Source organism: Lynx rufus, unplaced genomic scaffold (genome assembly GCF_022079265.1).
Source record: "Lynx rufus isolate CCGP_SWC_20201006 ecotype Redwood Valley unplaced genomic scaffold, mLynRuf1.p SCAF_34, whole genome shotgun sequence".
Lineage (NCBI taxonomy): Eukaryota > Metazoa > Chordata > Mammalia > Carnivora > Felidae > Lynx > Lynx rufus.
In genome coordinates this window covers 3,940,903-3,959,178 of record NW_025814850.1, presented here as the reverse complement: position 1 = coordinate 3,959,178, position 18,276 = coordinate 3,940,903, and the positions used below count along the sequence as shown (strand labels likewise).

The following is an 18,276-nucleotide window of genomic DNA, read 5'->3' as shown; positions in this document are numbered from 1 at the left end:
CCCAGGTGCCCCCCATAAAAGATTCTTAAGAGAGCGGGAAGCAAAGTATAAGAGCATCTTAATGGCAGAAAACAAACTGAGGGTTGATGGAGGGAGGTGGGCGGGGGATGGGCTAAATGGGTGATGGGCATTAAGGAGGGCACTTGTTGGGATGAGCACTGAGAGTAATATGTAAGTGATGAATCACTAAATTCCAACTCCTGAAACCATTATTACACTATATGTTAACTAACTTGGATTTAAATACATTTTTTTTTAAAATTAAGGGGCACCTGGATGGCTCAGTTCATAAGGCATCTGACTTCAACTAAGGTCATGATCTCACAGTTTGTGAGTTCGAGCCCCACATCAGACTCTCTGCTTCAGCACAGAGCCCACTTTGGATCCTCTGTCCCCCTCTCTCTCTGCCCTTCCTCCATTCATTCTCTCTCTCTCTCTCAAAATAAATAAATCAACTTAAAATCTTAAAAATAAATAAATAAATAAGTAAATAAAATTTAAAAACTTTAAAAAAAATTTTAATATGAAATTTATTGTCAAATTGGTTTCCGTACAACACCCAGTGCTCATCCCAACAGGTGCCCCCATCAGTGCCCATCATCCACCCTCCCCACCCTCCCGCCCCCCCATCCCCCCATCAACCCTCAGTTTATTTTCAGTTTTTAAGAGTCTCTTATGGTTTGGCTCCCTCCCTCTCTAACTTTTTTTTTCCTTCCCCTCCCCCATGGTCTTCTGTTAAGTTTCTCAGGATCCATATGTTTTCACAACATATGGTATCTGTCTTTCTCTGTATGACTTATTTCCCTTAGCATGACACTCTCCAGTTCTATCCACGTTGCTACAAAAGGCCATATTTCATTCTTTCTCATTGCCACGTAGTATTCCATTGTGTATATAAACCACATCTTCTTTATCCATGAAAACACTCAAGAAATGTTAATGGCAAATAGAGGGAAGATGCAAAGTCCCTTGCTCAGTATCTGTGCTAGATGCAAAGTTCACCAAAAACAAAACCAGCTGGCCTCTATAAATGATATATTTTGCCATGCTTATAAGAAAGTATCTGGAGATAGTACGTTTGTCATATTCAGACCCTGTGTTCAAGGAACATGACCCAAATGCCATTGTCCTTCTTACTAATAAGGAATCAAGCACTCAAAGCAGAAAATATAAATTTAAGGTGAACACAAATTATTTAGTAGAATATATGGACTTTCACTGGGCCCTAAGTCCCAATTTTCCTAACACTTATGTCTTGGTCTGAATGTTTTATGTTTTGTATTACAGCTGATGGAAATGTTTCTCTGAAAAAAGTGATGAGTGATGTGAAAGCAGTTACAGGCAAGTTACAAGTTATCATAAAGATTAAAATTCTAATTCTTTAATGACATTTTCCTGTTTTCAGTGAACACATAATCCATAAGTATAGTACTCATTTCCATGACTCCACCTCAATGAAGTAGCTAGAATAGTTCCAATACCATTGCATCAACACATGGTTGTTTCCTTATTCCTTTACCATGCCTCCTTGTTGAGATAGCACTATTCTGAATTTTATATTGTTCATTATTCTTTTTAAAAAGAATAGTTGTATTACCTATATAATAATAGCATAGTATTTCATTTTGTTTCATCTGCCTCTATAAAAATGCTATCACAAATAGTGTGCAGTGTTCCCTAACCCTAATAATTTGCAGGTTCTATAACTTGTTTTTTAAGATCATTGTGAGAAATCTATAAAGAAAAGCAAGAAATCATTGTCCAAAAAAGTCAGCATAGTGATTACCTCTAGAGAAAGACTGTGGATAGGGATTGGGAAAGAGTATGACAGACCCCCAGAGTGTTGTCATGTTCTATTTCTCACCTGCATGGTGGTTACAAAGATGTTGTTCCAAGTGCTTATGTCTAATTGCCCAAAGTCAATCTTTGGGTTGTCTGGATTAAAATTTTTTTCTCATTTCTCAGTAGCAAGTCCTATATCCTCTAAAATACTTGCCTATAATAATGCTTCTGATCCTCACCACTGGGAAAAAACTTGAAAATCTGTATCAAGGATAAACAAACTACAGCCCATGGACCAAATCTAGTCCTCTGCCTCTTTTTATAAATAAAATTGTGTTAGAACACACTTGTATTCCTCATTTATGTATTATTAATGGCTGCTTTTGTGCTACAACAGCAGAGTTGAGTAGCTGTAACAGAGGCTGTATACCCTGCAGAACCTAAAATATTTACAATCTCGCCCTTTACAGATAAAGTTCACCAATCCTTGATCTAGATCACCACAACAATAGTTGAAGTAAAAACTGGGGTATATTGTTCAAAGAATCTAATAATTTGGGGGGGCGGGGAACCGAGAGCAATATTAAGTTAACCTTTATATTCTAATTAGCAAGACATTACCTAAAAAGCCCAGTTTACTGAGAATTGTGCTTTCTTATCCCCAGTGTTAAGAAAGTGCACCTTTCCCTTAGGGACAAGGGAATACATTCTAATTCTTTGCCTGCCCTTTACTCCACCAAGCAGGTCTTGTGCTTTTGCTTTTTACCTAGCAGTTGGGGAGAGTGATGTTTAAACAGGGGCAGTTTTGTTTCATCTTTTTGAATACTTAGGTAATTCTTAATATTGTCAACGATACTTGCCATTTCTGTTTTTTGAAGGAGAAAAAGTTAACGTCAAAGATCTGAAAAATATTCTGGAAGACATTGGGATAGAATTCACACCTAAAGAATACCTGGAACTGGTGAAAAATCTTCAAGTTGATGGTAAGCATTTCAAATACTCTTAGAGCCTTCAAGGGAGGTGGTCCTGTGTGTTTAAAACAACTTTTTTAAAAAGCACTATAATTATTTTTCCTTCCCTTCCCCTATGTTCATCTGTTTGGTTTCTTAAATTCCTCATATGACTGAAATCATATGACATTTGTCTTTCTCTGACTGACTTATTTCACTCAGCATAATACATGCTAGTTCCATCCACATTGTTGTAAATGGCGAGATTTCATTCTTTCTGATCACTGAGTAATATTCTATTGCATGTATATACAGCACATCTTTATCCATTCATCAGTCGATGGATATTTGGGCTCTTTCCATAATTTAGCTATTGTTGATAGCCCTGCTATAAACATTGAGGTGTATGTACCCCTTAGATTCAGCATTTTTGTATCCTTTGGATAAATACCTAGAAGTGCAATTGCTGGGTCATAGGGTAATTCTATTTCTAATTTTTAGAGGAACCCCCATACTGTTTTCCAGAGTGGCTACACCAGTTTACATCTCCACCAACAGTGCAAAAGTATTCCCCTTTCTCCGCATCCTCACCAACATCTGTTGTTGCCTGAGTTGTTAATGTTAGCCATTCTGACAGGTGTGAGGAGGTATCTCGTTGTGGTTTTGATTTGTATTTCCCTGATGATGAGTGATTTTGAGCATCTTTTCATGTGTCTGTTAGACATCTGGATGTCTTCTCTGGAAAAGTGTCTATTCAAGTCTTCTGCCCAAACCATAAGAGACTTAAATACAGAGAACAAACTGAGGGTTCCTGGAGAAGAGGTGTGTGGGGAGGTGGACTAAATGGGTGATGGACATTAAGGAGGACACTTGTTGGGATGAGCACTGGTGTTATGTATAAGTTATGAATCACTAAATTCTACTCCTGAAACCAATACTACATTATTTGTGAACTGCTTGAATTTAAATAGATTTTTAAAACTATACTTATTACATATTCCTAATTTTAAAACAACAACAAAAAGAAGGTCTAAGAAATTTTATTTTATTTTATTTTTTTTAATATATGAAATTTATTGTCAAATTGGTTTGCATACAACACCCAGTGCTCATCCCAAAAGGTGCCCTCCTCAATACCCATCACCCACCCTCCCCCTCCCTCCTACCCCCATCAACCCTCAGTTTGTTCTCAGTTTTTAACAGTCTCTTATGCTTTGGCTCTCTCCCACTCTAACCTCTTTTTTTTTTTTTTTCCTTCCCCTCCCCCATGGGTTTCTGTTAAGTTTCTCAGGATCCACATAAAAGTGAAACCATATGTTATCTGTCTTTCTCTGTATGGCTTATTTCACTTAGCATCACACTCTCCAGTTCCATCCACGTTGCTACAAAAGGCCATATTTCATTTTTTCTCATTGCCACGTAGTATTCCATTGTGTATATAAACCACAATTTCTTTATCCATTTATCAGTTGATGGACATTTAGGTTCTTTCCATAATTTGGCTATTGTTGAGAGTGCTGCTATAAACATTGGGGTACAAGTGCCCCTATGCATCAGTACTCCTGTATCCCTTGGATAAATTCCTAGCAGTGCTATTGCTGGGTCATAGGGTAGGTCTATTTTTAATTTTCTGAGGAACCCCCACACTGCTTTCCAGAGCGGCTGCACCAATTTGCATTCCCACCAACAGTGCAAGAGGGTTCCCGTTTCTCCACATCCTCTCCAGCATCTATAGTCTCCTGATTTGTTCATTTTGGCCACTCTGACTGGCGTGAGGTGATATCTGAGTGTGGTTTTGATTTGTATTTCCCTGATAAGGAGCGACGTTGAACATCTTTTCATGTGCCTGTTGGCCATCCGGATGTCTTCTTTAGAGAAGTGTCTATTCATGTGTTCTGCCCATTTCTTCCCTGGGTTATTTGTTTTTCGGGTGTGGAGTTTGGTGAGCTCTTTATAGATTTTGGATACTAGCCCTTTGTCCGATATGTCATTTGCAAATATCTTTTCCCATTCCGTTGGTTGCCTTTTAGTTTTGTTGGTTGTTTCCTTTGCTGTGCAGAAGCTTTTTATCTTCATAAGGTCCCAGTAATTCATTTTTGCTTTTAATTCCCTTGCCTTTGGGGATGAGTCGAGTAAGAGATTGTTACGGCTGAGGTCAGAGAGGTCTTTTCCTGCTTTCTCCTCTAAGGTTTTGATGGTTTCCTGTCTCACATTCAGGTCCTTTATCCATTTTAAGTTTATTTTTGTGAATGGTGTGAGAAAGTGGTCTAGTTTCAACCTTCTGCATGTTGCTGTCCAGTTCTCCCAGCACCATTTGTTAAAGAGACTGTCTTTTTTCCATTGGATGTTCTTTCCTGCTTTGTCAAAGATGAGTTGGCCATACGTTTGTGGGTCTAGTTCTGGGGTTTCTATTCTATTCCATTGGTCTATGTGTCTGTTTTTGTGCCAATACCATGCTGTCTTGATGATGACAGCTTTGTAGTAGAGGCTAAAGTCTGGGATTGTGATGCCTCCTGCTTTGGTCTTCTTCTTCAAAATTCCTTTGGCTATTCGGGGCCTTTTGTGGTTCCATATGAATTTTAGGATTGCTTGTTCTAGTTTCGAGAAGAATGCTGGTGCAATTTTGATTGGGATTGCATTGAATGTGTAGATAGCTTTGGGTAGTATTGACATTTTGACAATATTTATTCTTCCAATCCATGAGCAGGGAATGTCTTTCCATTTCTTTAAATCTTCTTCAATTACCTTCATAAGTTTTCTATAGTTTTCAGCATACAGATCTTTTACATCTTTGGTTAGATTTATTCCTAGGTATTTTATGCTTCTTGGTGCAATTGTGAATGGGATCAGTTTCTTTCTTTGTCTTTCTGTTGCTTCATTATTAGTGTATAAGAATGCAACTGATTTCTGTACATTGATTTTATATCCTGCAACTTTGCTGAATTCATGTATCAGTTCTAGCAGACTTTTGGTGGAGTCTATCGGATTTTCCATGTATAATATCATGTCATCTGCAAAAAGCGAAAGCTTGACTTCATCTTTGCCAATTTTGATGCCTTTGATTTCCTTTTGCTGTCTGATTGCTGATGCTAGAACTTCCAACACTATGTTAAACAACAGCGGTGAGAGTGGGCATCCCTGTCGTGTTCCTGATCTCAGGGAAAAAGCTCTCAGTTTTTCCCCATTGAGGATGATGTTAGCTGTGGGCTTTTCATAAATGGCTTTTATGATCTTTAAGTATGTTCCTTCTATCCCGACTTTCTCAAGGGTTTTTATTAAGAAAGGGTGCTGGATTTTGTCAAAGGCCTTTTCTGCATCAATTGACAGGATCATATGGTTCTTCTCTTTTTTTGTTTGTTAATGTGATGTATCACGTTGATTGATTTGCGAATGTTGAACCAGCCCTGCATCCCAGGAATGAATCCCACTTCGTCATGGTGAATAATTCTTTTTATATGCCGTTGAATTCGATTTGCTAGTATCTTATTGAGAATTTTTGCATCCATATTCATCAGGGATATTGGCCTGTAGTTCTCTTTTTTTACTGGGTCTCTGTCTGGTTTAGGAACCAAAGTAATACTGGCTTCATAGAATGAGTCTGGAAGTTTTCCTTCCCCTTCTATTTCTTGGAATAGCTTGAGAAGGATAGGTATTATCTCTGCTTTAAACGTCTGGTAGAACTCCCCTGGGAAGCCATCTGGTCCTGGACTCTTATTTGTTGGGAGATTTTTGATAACCGATTCAATTTCTTCACTGGTTATGGGTCTGTTCAAGCTTTCTATTTCCCCCTGATTGAGTTTTGGAAGAGTGTGGGTGTTTAGGAATTTGTCCATTTCTTCCAGGTTGTCCAATTTGTTGGCATATAATTTTTCATAGTATTCCCTGATAATTGTTTGTATCTCTGAGGGATTGGTTGTAATAATTCCATTTTCATTCATGATTTTATCTATTTGGGTCATCTCCCTGTTCTTTGTGAGAAGCCTGGCTAGAGGTTTGTCAATTTTGTTAATTTTTTCAAAAAACCAACTCTTGGTTTCGTTGATCTGCTCTACAGTTTTTTTAGATTCTATATTGTTTATTTCTGCTCTGATCTTTATTATTTCTCTTCTTCTGCTGGGTTTAGACTGCCTTTGCTGTTCTGCTTCTATTTCCTTTAGGTGTGCTGTTAGATTTTGTATTTGGGATTTTTCTTGTTTCTTGAGATAGGCCTGGATTGCAATGTATTTTCCTCTCAGGACTGCCTTCGCTGCGTCCCAAAGCGTTTGGATTGTTGTATTTTCATTTTCGCTTGTTTCCATATATTTTTTAATTTCTTCTCTAATTGCCTGGTTGACCCACTCATTCGTTAGTAGGGTGTTCTTTAACCTCCATGCTTTTGGAGGTTTTCCAGACTTTTTCCTGTGGTTGATTTCAAGCTTCATAGCATTGTGGTCTGAAAGTATGCATGGTATAATTTCAATTCTTGTAAACTTATGAAGGGCTGTTTTGTGACCCAGTAGACGATCTATCTTGGAGAATGTTCCATGTGCACTCGAGAAGAAAGTATATTCTGTTGCTTTGGGATGCAGAGTTCTAAATATATCTGTCAAGTCCATCTGATCCAATGTCTCATTCAGGGCCCTTGTTTCTTTATTGACCGTGTGTCTAGATGATCTATCCATTTCTGTAAGTGGGGTGTTAAAGTCCCCTGCAATTACCACATTCTTATCAATAAGGTTGCTTATGTTTATGAGTAATTGTTTTATATATTTGGGGGCTCCGGTATTCGGCGCATAGACATTTATAATTGTTAGCTCTTCCCGATGGATAGGCCCTGTAATTATTATATAATGCCCTTCTTCATCTCTTGTTACAGCCTTTAATTTAAAGTCTAGTTTGTCTGATATAAGTATGGCTACTCCAGCTTTCTTTTGGCTTCCAGTAGCATGATAAATAGTTCTCCATCCCCTCAGTCTGAATCTAAAGGTGTCCTCAGGTCTAAAATGAGTCTCTTGTAGACAGCAAATAGATGGGTCTTGTTTTTTAATCCATTCTGATACCCTATGTCTTTTGGTTGGCGCATTTAATCCATTTACGTTCAGTGTTATAGAAAGATATGGGTTTAGAGTCATTGTGATGTCTGTAGGTTTTATGCTTGTAGTGATGTCTCTGGCACTTTGTCTCACAGGGTCCCCCTTAGGATCTCTTGTAGGGCTGGTTTAGTGGTGACGAATTCCTTCAGTTTTTGTTTGTTTGGGAAGACCTTTATCTCTCCTTCCATTCTAAATGACAGACTTGCTGGATAAAGGATTCTCGGCTGCATATTTTTTCTGTTTAGCACACCGAAGATCTCGTGCCAATTCTTTCTGGCCTGCCAAGTTTCAAAAGAGAGATCAGTCACGAGTCTTATAGGTCTCCCTTTATATGTGAGGGCACGTTTATCCCTTGCTGCTTTCAGAATTTTCTCTTTATCCTTGTATTTTGCCAGTTTCACTATGATATGTCGTGCAGAAGATCAATTCAAGTTACGTCTGAAGGGAGTTCTCTGTGCCTCTTGGATTTCAATGCCTTTTTCCTTCCCCAGTTCAGGGAAGTTCTCAGCTATAATTTCTTCAAGTACCCCTTCAGCACCTTTCCCTCTCTCTTCCTCCTCTGGGATACCAATTATGCGTATATTATGTCTTTTTAGTGTATCACTTAGTTCTCTAATTTTCCCCTCATACTCCTGGATTTTTTTATCTCTCTTTCTCTCAGCTTCCTCTTTTTCCATAACTTTATCTTCTAGTTCACCTATTCTCTCCTCTGCCTCTTCAATCCGAGCTGTCGTCGTTTCCATTTTGTTTTGCCTTTTGTTTAAAGCGCTTTTCAGCTCCTCGTGACTGTTCCTTAGTCCCTTGATCTCTGTAGCAAGAGATTCTCTGCTGTCCTCTATACTGTTTTCAAGCCCAGCGATTAATTTTATGACTATTATTCTAAATTCACTTTCTGTTATATTATTTAAATCCTTTTTGATCAGTTCATTAGCTGTTGTTATTTCCTGGAGATTCTTCTGAGGGGAATTCTTCCGCTTGGTCATTTTGGATGGTCCCTGGAGTGGTGAGGACCTGCAGGGCACTTCCCCCGTGCTGTGGTGTATAACTGGAGTTGGTAGGCGGGGCCGCAGTCCGACCTGATGTCTGCCCCCAGCCCACCGCTGGGGCCACAGTCAGACTGGTGTGTGCCTTCTCTTCCCCTCTCCTAGGGGCGGGATTCACTGTGGGGTGGCGTGGCCCGTCTGGGCTACTTGCACACTGCCAGGCTTGTGATGCTGGGGATCTGGCGTATTAGCTGGGGTGGGTAGGCAAGGTGCACGGGGGCAGGAGGGGCAGGCTTAGCTCGCTTCTCCTTAGGTGATCCACTTCAGGAGGGACCCTGTGGCAGCGGGAGGGAGTCAGATCCGCTGCCGGAGGTTTGGCTCCACAGAAGCACAGAGTTGGGTGTTTGCGCGCAGCGAGCAAGTTCCCTGGCAGGAACTGGTTCCCTTTGGGATTTTGGCTGGGGGATGGGCGGGGGAGATGGCGCTGGCGAGCGCCTTTGTTCCCCGCCAAACTGAGCTCTGTCGTCCGGGGGCTCAGCAGCTCTCCCTCCCTTTGTCCTCCAGCCTTCCCGCTTTCCGAGCAGAGCTGTTAACTTATGACCTCCCAGACGCTAAGTCGCGCTTGCTGTTGGAACACAGTCCGTCAGGCCCCTCCGCTTTTGCCAGCCACACTCGGGGGCTCTGCTTGGCCGGCGGGCCGCCCCTCCGCCCCGGCTCCCTCCCACCAGTCCGTGGAGCGCGCACCGCCTCGCCGTCCTTCCTACCCTCTTCCGTGGGCCTCTCGTCTGTGCTTGGCTCCGGAGACTCCGTTCTGCTAATCCTCTGGCGGTTTTCTGGGTTATTTAGGCAGGTGTAGGTGGAATCTAAGTGATCAGCAGGATGCGCGGTGAGCCCAGCGTCCTCCTACGCCGCCATCTTCCCTCTCTCCTCGCCAAAATAATTTCTAAAAGAAAATACTAATGTGCCACATACAGAATGTTAAAAAAAAAAAGGAGCAAAAATGTGTTTCATGTCATTGAGAGCTTAATTTGGGGCTAGATTTGTGAATTTTTTTTTTAGATTTTTTTTTTAATGTTTATTTATTTTTGAGAGTGAGAAAGAGCGTGAGCTGGGGAGGGGCAGAGAGAGAGGGAGATGCAGAATCTGAAGCAGGCTCCAGGCTCGGAGCTGTCAGCACAGAGCCTGATGCAGGGCTCGAACTCACAGACTGCGAGATCATGACCTGAGCCGAAATCAGGCACTCAGCCAGCTGAGCCACCCAGCCGCCCCTAGATTTCTGAATATTTGACTCACCCCACCATTGCAAAGTTTGTTTTGAAGGGAAGAGAGTGGAGAAAGAGAAGATGGTTACTTTCTGAAAAAGCACTGGAAGATTTTTCGTGCAAAATAATAATGTTAATTGAATCTAAATCAAACCAGTCGAGGAAACTTCAGACGTTTCCAAGTTTAGGCTTTAAGAAGTCTAGCTTCCTGGGGTGCCTGGGTGGCTCCATAGGTTGAGCATCCGACTCTTGATTTTGGGTCAGGTCACGATCCCAGAGTTTGTGGGGTCAGCCTCACGTCGGGCTCTGTGCTGAGCGTGGAGCCTACTTGGGATTCTCTCTGTCTCTCCCTCTGTCCCTCTCCTCCGCTCACGCTTTCTGTCTCTCAGGGGAAAAAAAAAATTAAAAAAAAAAAAAGTCTAGCTTCCTGAAAAAGGTGAAAAGATGAGAAAAAGACTCAGCATCGCTGCTAAAGATTTCAGAAATCTGATTATAACAACAGATCCATTCCTACACGAGGCCAGTCTTGGAATCAGTTCCATATAAAAACTATTCCTGTGTGCTAGACATTGGGATTAAGATAAAAACCCCCTCTCTCTTGCATTTTACATGCTAGAGGTTGTGCCAGACCATAAGCAAGGACTAAAAATACATTATAAAAGGGGCTGTGAAGGAAGTAAACTCAGTGCTAGTTACAGTATTTCAAGAAAATTGTTTAACATGCTGACTTTAACATCCTAAGTGCCTTCTCCATGTGGGCACACAGAGTGGACCTCTGAAAAGTGGCCTTGTTACTTTTTCTAGATCAATGGCTATGTCCAGTCAAGATGAGATGGGGGAAGTTTTCCCACCCAGTGTAAATAAAGGGCTAGAATTGGTTTCCGGCCCTCTTTCCCAGAATGAATTGCTCAGCGCTCCCCCAAAACTCCTCCTACAGACATTTTGGGGCCATCGCAGATTCAGTGGTAGGCCCCCATCTAACAGAGTGGTGAGTTAATAATCAGCCATGGGTATTGAGAATTTAGAGGAAATGGCAACATTTTAGAATATCTGACTGTGAAGTGTGTTCCCCTTCCCATCGCCCTAACTGGTGCTTATTTTTCAGGTCAGCTACTTTTCTTGGAAGCAGTATGGCCAGGGGGAGGAAGAACGTCTCTCGGATTTAAGCTTTGAAGAGCAAGAGTTCAAATTGCTAGAGCTGGACTAGCATTTTTTAATTTCCCAGGATGCCAGGTCCTGTGGCTTCCTTGGAAGCTCTGCTCCACTCCCCCACCCTTCCACCCCTCAGAGCTGCGGGAGTCCGGGGCCACCCAGATCTGAGTCCAAGTACTACCTTGCTGTGAGCAGCCCGGGGGGGGGGGGGGGGGGGGGGGGAAGAAGGGGGGGGAAGGGGGGGAAGGGGGTAGTGCGGGGGGGGGGGGGAGGGAGTGGTGGCCTTTGCAGGGTGGAGGGAGGCCTGGGCCCCAAGTGATTCTGGGAAAAGGGCCCGCTCTGGTGGTGCGGAGCCCATCTCCAGGGAGCTAATAAAGGTGGCGTAAATAAAGGGTGGGACGTAGGCGGGGGAGGGGCGCGCAGTTGCTAACAGTGCGCGCGCGCATCACGGGGCTGCCATAATGGTTTGGCTCCCGCTCAGGGCCCAGCGCCAGTACCCCACTCGCCTGGGTCGCTGCGCCCCGGAGCCTCCGCAGGTCATGTCCCGGCTGCGCCTGTTGGTCCCACTGCTTGTCCTTATGTGGCAACCGTTGTGGCTGCTGGTCCAGGCAGCTCAGCCTCCGGAGTGGGCCCTGGACCCTGCCCAGCTGACCTCCGACCCCCTGGAGGCGGCTGAGCCCTGGTCTTCGCGCTCGTCTGATCCCCCACCCGAATCGCCCCAGGTACTTACACCCCCAGCTGAGCCGGTGGGCTTGAATTACCTGGGGTCCTCTGCTCCGGCCCAGATGTTGGCCCCGCCTAAGGAGTTGACTGAGACTTTGGTTCCATTCCTGGACACGGATTCCGTTGGAGAACTACCCCCAGGGCCAGATGAGGATCTGAATGACCAGCTAACCCAGCATCAAAGGCTCCCAGAGGTGGTTCCAATGCCAGGTTGGGATCAGAATCAGACCATAGCTCCGCCTCCTCAACTCAAAAGTAAGACTAAAACTTAGGTTTAGATCAGGCCGAAGATCACCAATCATTTGAAATACTCGTTCCATTTCTGGATAGTCAGAGTTCAAAGCCAACAAAGTTTATTGTTTCACCCCTAAACCTGAAGAAAGATCTAGCTCAGCATCGAAGGCTTGCCAAAGTTGTTGGAACTCCAAACCAATCTGCAAATAAAGAGCACCTACAACAACAGCTGCAGGATGATTATTTAGATTCCAATATGGGTCTCCTATATCCTGAGGAGAACCTACCTATGGGTTTCCCAGGGGGACCAGATCAACTTCCAAACTTCTCTGAGGAGGCTGAAATTCCTCCACCCTTGCAGAAGACCCCAAGTCATCTAGAGTCCCCTGAGGAAGCTGAATCTTTTTTGCCCCAAGGGGAGGCTCAGGCTCAGCATCCAGAGCCCCCTGAAGAGACAGAAACATCTCTACTTGAGCAGGAGGCTCCATCTCCGCGTCCAGAGTCCCTTAAGGATGGAAATTCAGCAAACCCACAAGAGGCCCCAGCTGAGCCTTCAAGTACCCCTGAAGAGGGCGAACCTTCTTCAGTCCAGCAGGAAGCCTCAGCTCAACCTACAGAGGCCCCCGAGGAAGTGGAACCTTCTCCAACCCCCCAGGAGGCCCCTGCTCAGCCTCCAGAGCCATCTAAGGACATCATATCTCAACTGTTAGCACATCATGAAGTAAATGTGCTGTCTCCAAGTCAGAGTGAAGCTCAGAAGCCAAGCTTCCCCAATGTCACTGTTAAACCTCTGGATCTTACCATAACTCTAACTCAGCCTGCGGAGCACCCTAAGGAGGCTGGACCTACCCCAGTCCAGCAGGAGGCCCCTGCTCAGCCTGCAGAGCGCCTCGAGGAGGTTGAGCCTACCCCAGTCCAGCAGGAGGCCCCAACTCTAGTTCCAGAGTTCCCTATCGAGTATTTAACTCAACTTGCATAAGTGATGAGGTGACATCTCTACCTCTAGGTCAGTATCCAGATTATTTAATGTTTCCCAGGGTTACAGGTAAGCCTTTAGATGTGGAATTTACCACAACTCCAGGGCCTGATAAAGGTGTTGAATCTTCTATAGCCCAGCAAGAGGCCCCACCTCAGCCTCTTGAACATACTGAGGAAGCAGAACTTTCTCTAACCCAGCAAGAGACCTCGGTTAAGCCTCCAGAGGAGGTTGAGCCTTCAAGTGAGCAGGAGACCCCAGGTCAGCCTTCCGAGCCTCCTGGGGTGATTGATCCTTCTCTAAGGCAGCAGGAGACCCCAGCTCAGCCTTCAGTGCCTCCTGAGGAAGCTAAGCCTTCTCTAAGCAAACAGGAACCCCCAGCTCAGCTTCCAGACCCTTTTGGAGAAGCTGAACTTTCTCCAACCCAGGAGGAGGTCTCCGCTCAGCTTGCAGAGCTCCTTAATGAGGCAGAATCTTCAACCCAGCAGGAGACTCCAGCTCAGTCTCCAGGGGAGATAGAATCTTCTGCAACCCTGCAAGAGCAACCAGCTCAGCCTCCAGAGCTGCCTTCCAGGGAGGTGGAACCTTCTCCAACCCAGCAGGAGCACCCAGCTCAACCTCCATGGCATCATAAGATGACAGTTTCACCTCCAGGTCACTACCGTGATCAACATTTAAACCTGCCCAATGTCAGTTTGAAACCTCCAGATGTGCATCTTACCATGAGTGCAGAACCCACTACAGAGGTGGGACCTTCTCCAGTTCAGCACGAGACTATAGCTCAGCCCTCAGTGCCTCTTAATGTGGAACCTTTTGAAACCCAGCATGAAGCCCCAACTCTGCCTCCACAGTCCCCTGAGGTTGAATCTTTGCCAGTTCAACAGGAGACTCCAACGCAATTTCCAGAATCTACCACACAGGAGAAACTTCCAACACAGCAGGAGACCCCAGTTCAGTATCCAGAATATCCTGGAGAAGTTGAACCTTCTACAACCCAGCAGGAGGCCCTAGCTCAGCAATCACAGGCCCCTGAGGAGGGTGAATCATCCTCAACCCAGGAGGAGGCCCCGACTCAGCCTCCAGAGGCCCAGGAAGAGGGTGAACCTTCCCCTCTCCAGGAGGAGGGCCAGGGTCAGCACCCACAGGCCTCCGAGGGGAGTGAACCACCTACAACCCAGGAGGAGTCCCCAGCTCAGCATCCACAGACCCCTGCGGAGGTTGAGCCTTCTTCAACCCAGCAGGAGGCTCCAGCTCAGTATCCTCAGGCATCAGAGGAGGGTGAGCCTTTTCCAACCCAACCAGAGACCCCAACTCAGTATCCAGAGCCCCTTGAGGGGACTGAACCTTCTCCAGCCCAGTCAGAGGCCACAACTCAGCATCCAAATCCCCTTGGGGAAGTTAAACCTGCAACCTATCAGGAGGCCCCAAGTCAGCATCCACAGACCTCTGAGGAAATTAACCCTTCTGCCACTCAACAGGAGCCTTCTGGTGAGGTTGAACCTTCTCCGACCCAACAGGAGGCCCCAGCTCACTCTCCAGAGCATCAGGTGGTGACAGTTTTTCCTCAAGGTCAGAATCAAGCTCAGCTCCTGCTGTTGCCTAATGTCACTGTTAAACCTGTGGATCCTTCAGTTACCATGACCTCAGAATCCACTAATGAGGTTGAAGCTTCTCCACTCCGAGAAGAGGCCTCAGCTCAGTCTGGAGTGTCCCCTGAACAGTTGGAACCTTCTCCAACCCAGCAGGAGGTCCCACATCAGCATCCAGCGCCCCCTGAAAATGTTGAATCTTCTCCAGTCCAGCACGAAGTCTCAACTCCACCCGAAGATTTTCCTGAGGAAATTGAACTTTCTCCAAGCCAGCAGGAGAGCTCAGCTCTGCCTCAAGTGCCTGTTGCAAGTATAGAACCTTCTCCAATCCAGCAAGAGGTCCCAGCTCAGCAACCAAAGCCCAATGACGGGGTCGAGTCTTTTCCAGTTCAGTATGAGCATCCAGCTCAGCCTCCAGGGTCCTCTACAGATGTTGTAGCTCAGTCTCCAGTACAGCATGAGGTGACATTCTCACCTCCAGGTCCAGGTGAAGCTCAGCATCCAGTGTCGCCTAATATCACAGTTAAACCTGTGGATCTGAGGGTTTTCATAAGTCCCCAGGCAACTAAGGAGGTTAAACCTCTTCCAGAGCAGCAGGATGTCCCTGCTCAATCTCCTCCTGAGCAAGTTGAATTTTCTCCAGCTCAGTCCAAGCGTCTTTCCCAGTCTCCAGAGCCCCCTGAAGATGAGTCTTCTCCAGGCCAACAAGAGGTCCTAGCTCAGACTCCAGACCCCCCTAAGGCTGTGGAACCTGCTTCAGGCCAACAGGAGGCCCCAGCTCAGTCTGTAGTCCCCCAGCTGGCCCCAGCTGTATCTCCTGAGCCCCCTAAGGTGGTAGAACCTTCTCCCACACCACAGGAGGCCCCAGCTCAGCCTTCAGAGCCTCCTGAGAAGGTAGAACCATCTCCAGTTCAGCAGGAAGTCCCAGCTCAGCCTTCAGAGCCCCCTAATGAGGCAGAATCTTCTCCAACCCCGCAGGAGGCCCTGGTTCAGTCTCCTGTCCCCCAGCAGGCCCCAGCTGTATCTCCTGAGCCCCCTAAGGAGGTAGAACCTTCTCCCACACTGCAGGAGGCCCCAGCTCAGCCTTCAGAGCCCCCTAATGAGGCAGAGTCTCCAACCCAGCAGGTGGCCCCAGCTCAGTTTCCAGTCCTCCAGGAGTCCCCAGCTATATCCCCTGAGCCCCCTAAGGAGGTGGAACCTTCTCCCACACCTCAGGAGGCCCCAGCTCAGCCTTCAGAGCCCGGTAATGAGGCAGAATCTTTTCCAACTCAGCAGGAAGCCCCAGTTGTATCCCCTGAGCCCCCTAAGGAGGTAGAACCTTCCACACAGCAGGAGGCCCCACCTCAGCCTTCAGAGCCTCCTGAGAAGGTGGAACCATCTCCAGTCCAGCAGGAGACCCTATCTCTACCTCTCGAGCCACTTAAGGAGATAGAACCTTCTCTAACACAACAGGAGGTACAAGCTCAGCCTTCAGAGGCCCCTGAGAAGGTAGAACCATCTCCAATTCTGCAGCAGGCTCCAACTCAACCTCCGGAGCCCTCTAAGGAGGCAGAAACTCCTCCAGCCCAGCAGGAGGCCCCAGTTCAGCCTCCAGAGCCACCTGAGGAGGTTGTAGCACAACCCCCAGTCCATAATGAGGTGACAGTTCCACCTCTAGGACAAGAGCAAGCTCAGCATCCAAACTTGCCCAATGTTACTGTTCAGCCTGCTGACCTGGAGCTTACTGTAACTCCAGAACCTACTGTGGAGGCTGAGCATTCTACAATCATGCAGCAGACTATAGCTCCTCCAGAGGACACTGAGGTGACCCCTCCACATCCAGAGCAGGTCCAGGCTCAGCATCCAAATTTGACTGAAGTCAGAGTTCAGCCTTTAGACCTGGAACTGACCATAACTCCAGAACCCACTACAGAGGTTGAAACTTCAACCACGCAAGAGATCCCAGGTCACCCTTCAGAGCCACCTAAGGAGGTTGTAGTTCAGCCTCCACTGTTTCGGGAGGTGACAGTTCCAACTCCAGGTCTGGATCAAGCTCGTCATCCATTGTCACCTAATGTAACAGTTCAGCCTTTGGACCTAGAGCTTACCATAACTCCAGAACCCACTATGGAGGTTAAAGCTTCTACAGCCCTGAAGAAAACTACAGCTCCTCCAAAGGACCTTGAGGTAACATTTGCACATCTAGAGCAGGTTCAGGTTCAGCATTCAACCTTGAATAAGGCCAAAACTCAACAGACCCCAGATCAGCCTCCAGAGCCGCCTACGGAACTTGTAGCTCAACCTCCAGTATATCAAGAGGCAGCAGTTCCAACACCAGATCAGGATCAAGCTCAGCGTCTGTGGTTGCCGAATGTAACAGTTCAGCCTTTGGACTTGGTGCTTACTGTAACTACAGAACCCCCTACGGATGTTAAACATCCCTCAGCCCTGCAGCAGACTACCGCTCCTCCAGAGGACCTTGAGGTGACATTTCCACATTCAGAGCACATTCAGCATCCAACCGTAACTAAAGTCCCAGTTAAACCTTTGGACCCAGGGCTTCCCATAACTCCAGAATCCACTACAGAGACTGAACCTTCTCTAACCATGCAAGAGACCCCAACCCAGCCTCCAGAGCCACCTAAGGAGGTTGTTCAGTATCCATCCCAACAGGAAGTGACAGTTCCTACTCCAAGTAAGGATCAAGTTCAGCAACCAACATTGCCCAGTGTCACAGCTCATCATGTGGACTTGGGGCTTACCATAACTCCAGAACCTACTACAGAGGCTGAACATTCTACACCCATGAAGGAGACTACAGCTCCTCCTCCAAAGGACCTTGAGGTGACACTTGCACATCCAGAGCAGGTTCAGAGTCAGCATCCAAACCTGACTGAAGTCACAGTTCCACCTCTGGACCTGGAACTTACTGTAACTGCAGGATCCAGTGTGGAGACTGAACCTTCTCCAACCACGCGAGACACCCCAACTCAGCCTCCAGAGCCACCTAAGGAGGTTGTAGTTCAATATCCATTCCAGCAGGAAGTGACAGTTCCAACTCCAAGTAAGGATCAAGGTCAGCATCCAGCATCACCCATCATCCCATTTCGTCATGTGGAGCTTACTATAACTCCAGAACCTATTACGGAGGCTGAACATTCGACAACCCTGAAGAAGACTACAACTCCTCCCCCAAAGGACCTTGAGGTGACATTTGCACATCCAGAACAGGTTCAGAGTCAACATCGAAACCTGACTGAAGTCACGGTTCCACCTACGGACCTAGAAATTCCTGTAAGTCAGCAACCAGAGTCATTTGAGACAGGTTTTCCTCCAACAACTCAACATTCTGTGGTGCATTTTGTAAACTATACCTCAGAAAAGGCATACACAACTTTAACTTGGCAACCAGAACAGAATGCCACCACACACCTCAAAATATGTGAGCGTTGTACCTGCAAAGATGAGACACTGTCGTGTGTTGGTCTCAGCCTACAGCAGAGGCTCCGCAGAGTGCCCGTGCCGGAGCCCGACACCTACAACGGCACCTTCACCATCTTGTAAGAATCGCCTT

At 46.0% G+C, this 18,276-nt stretch overlaps 1 protein-coding gene across 1 annotated transcript in view; it reads left to right on the top strand.

Moving 5' to 3' along the window:
- LOC124522069 (uncharacterized) overlaps positions 1 to 11,397 on the top strand; it is a 144,216-nt gene extending 132,819 nt beyond the window's left edge. Inside the window, exons 56-58 of the mRNA XM_047093256.1 lie at positions 1,288 to 1,341; positions 2,661 to 2,765; positions 11,155 to 11,397. Coding sequence (XP_046949212.1) covers positions 1,288 to 1,341; positions 2,661 to 2,765; positions 11,155 to 11,222 — 227 coding nt within the window. The 3' untranslated portion in view covers positions 11,223 to 11,397. The remainder of the gene's footprint in view (positions 1 to 1,287; positions 1,342 to 2,660; positions 2,766 to 11,154) is intronic.
- Positions 11,398 to 18,276: the final 6,879 nt, after the last annotated feature.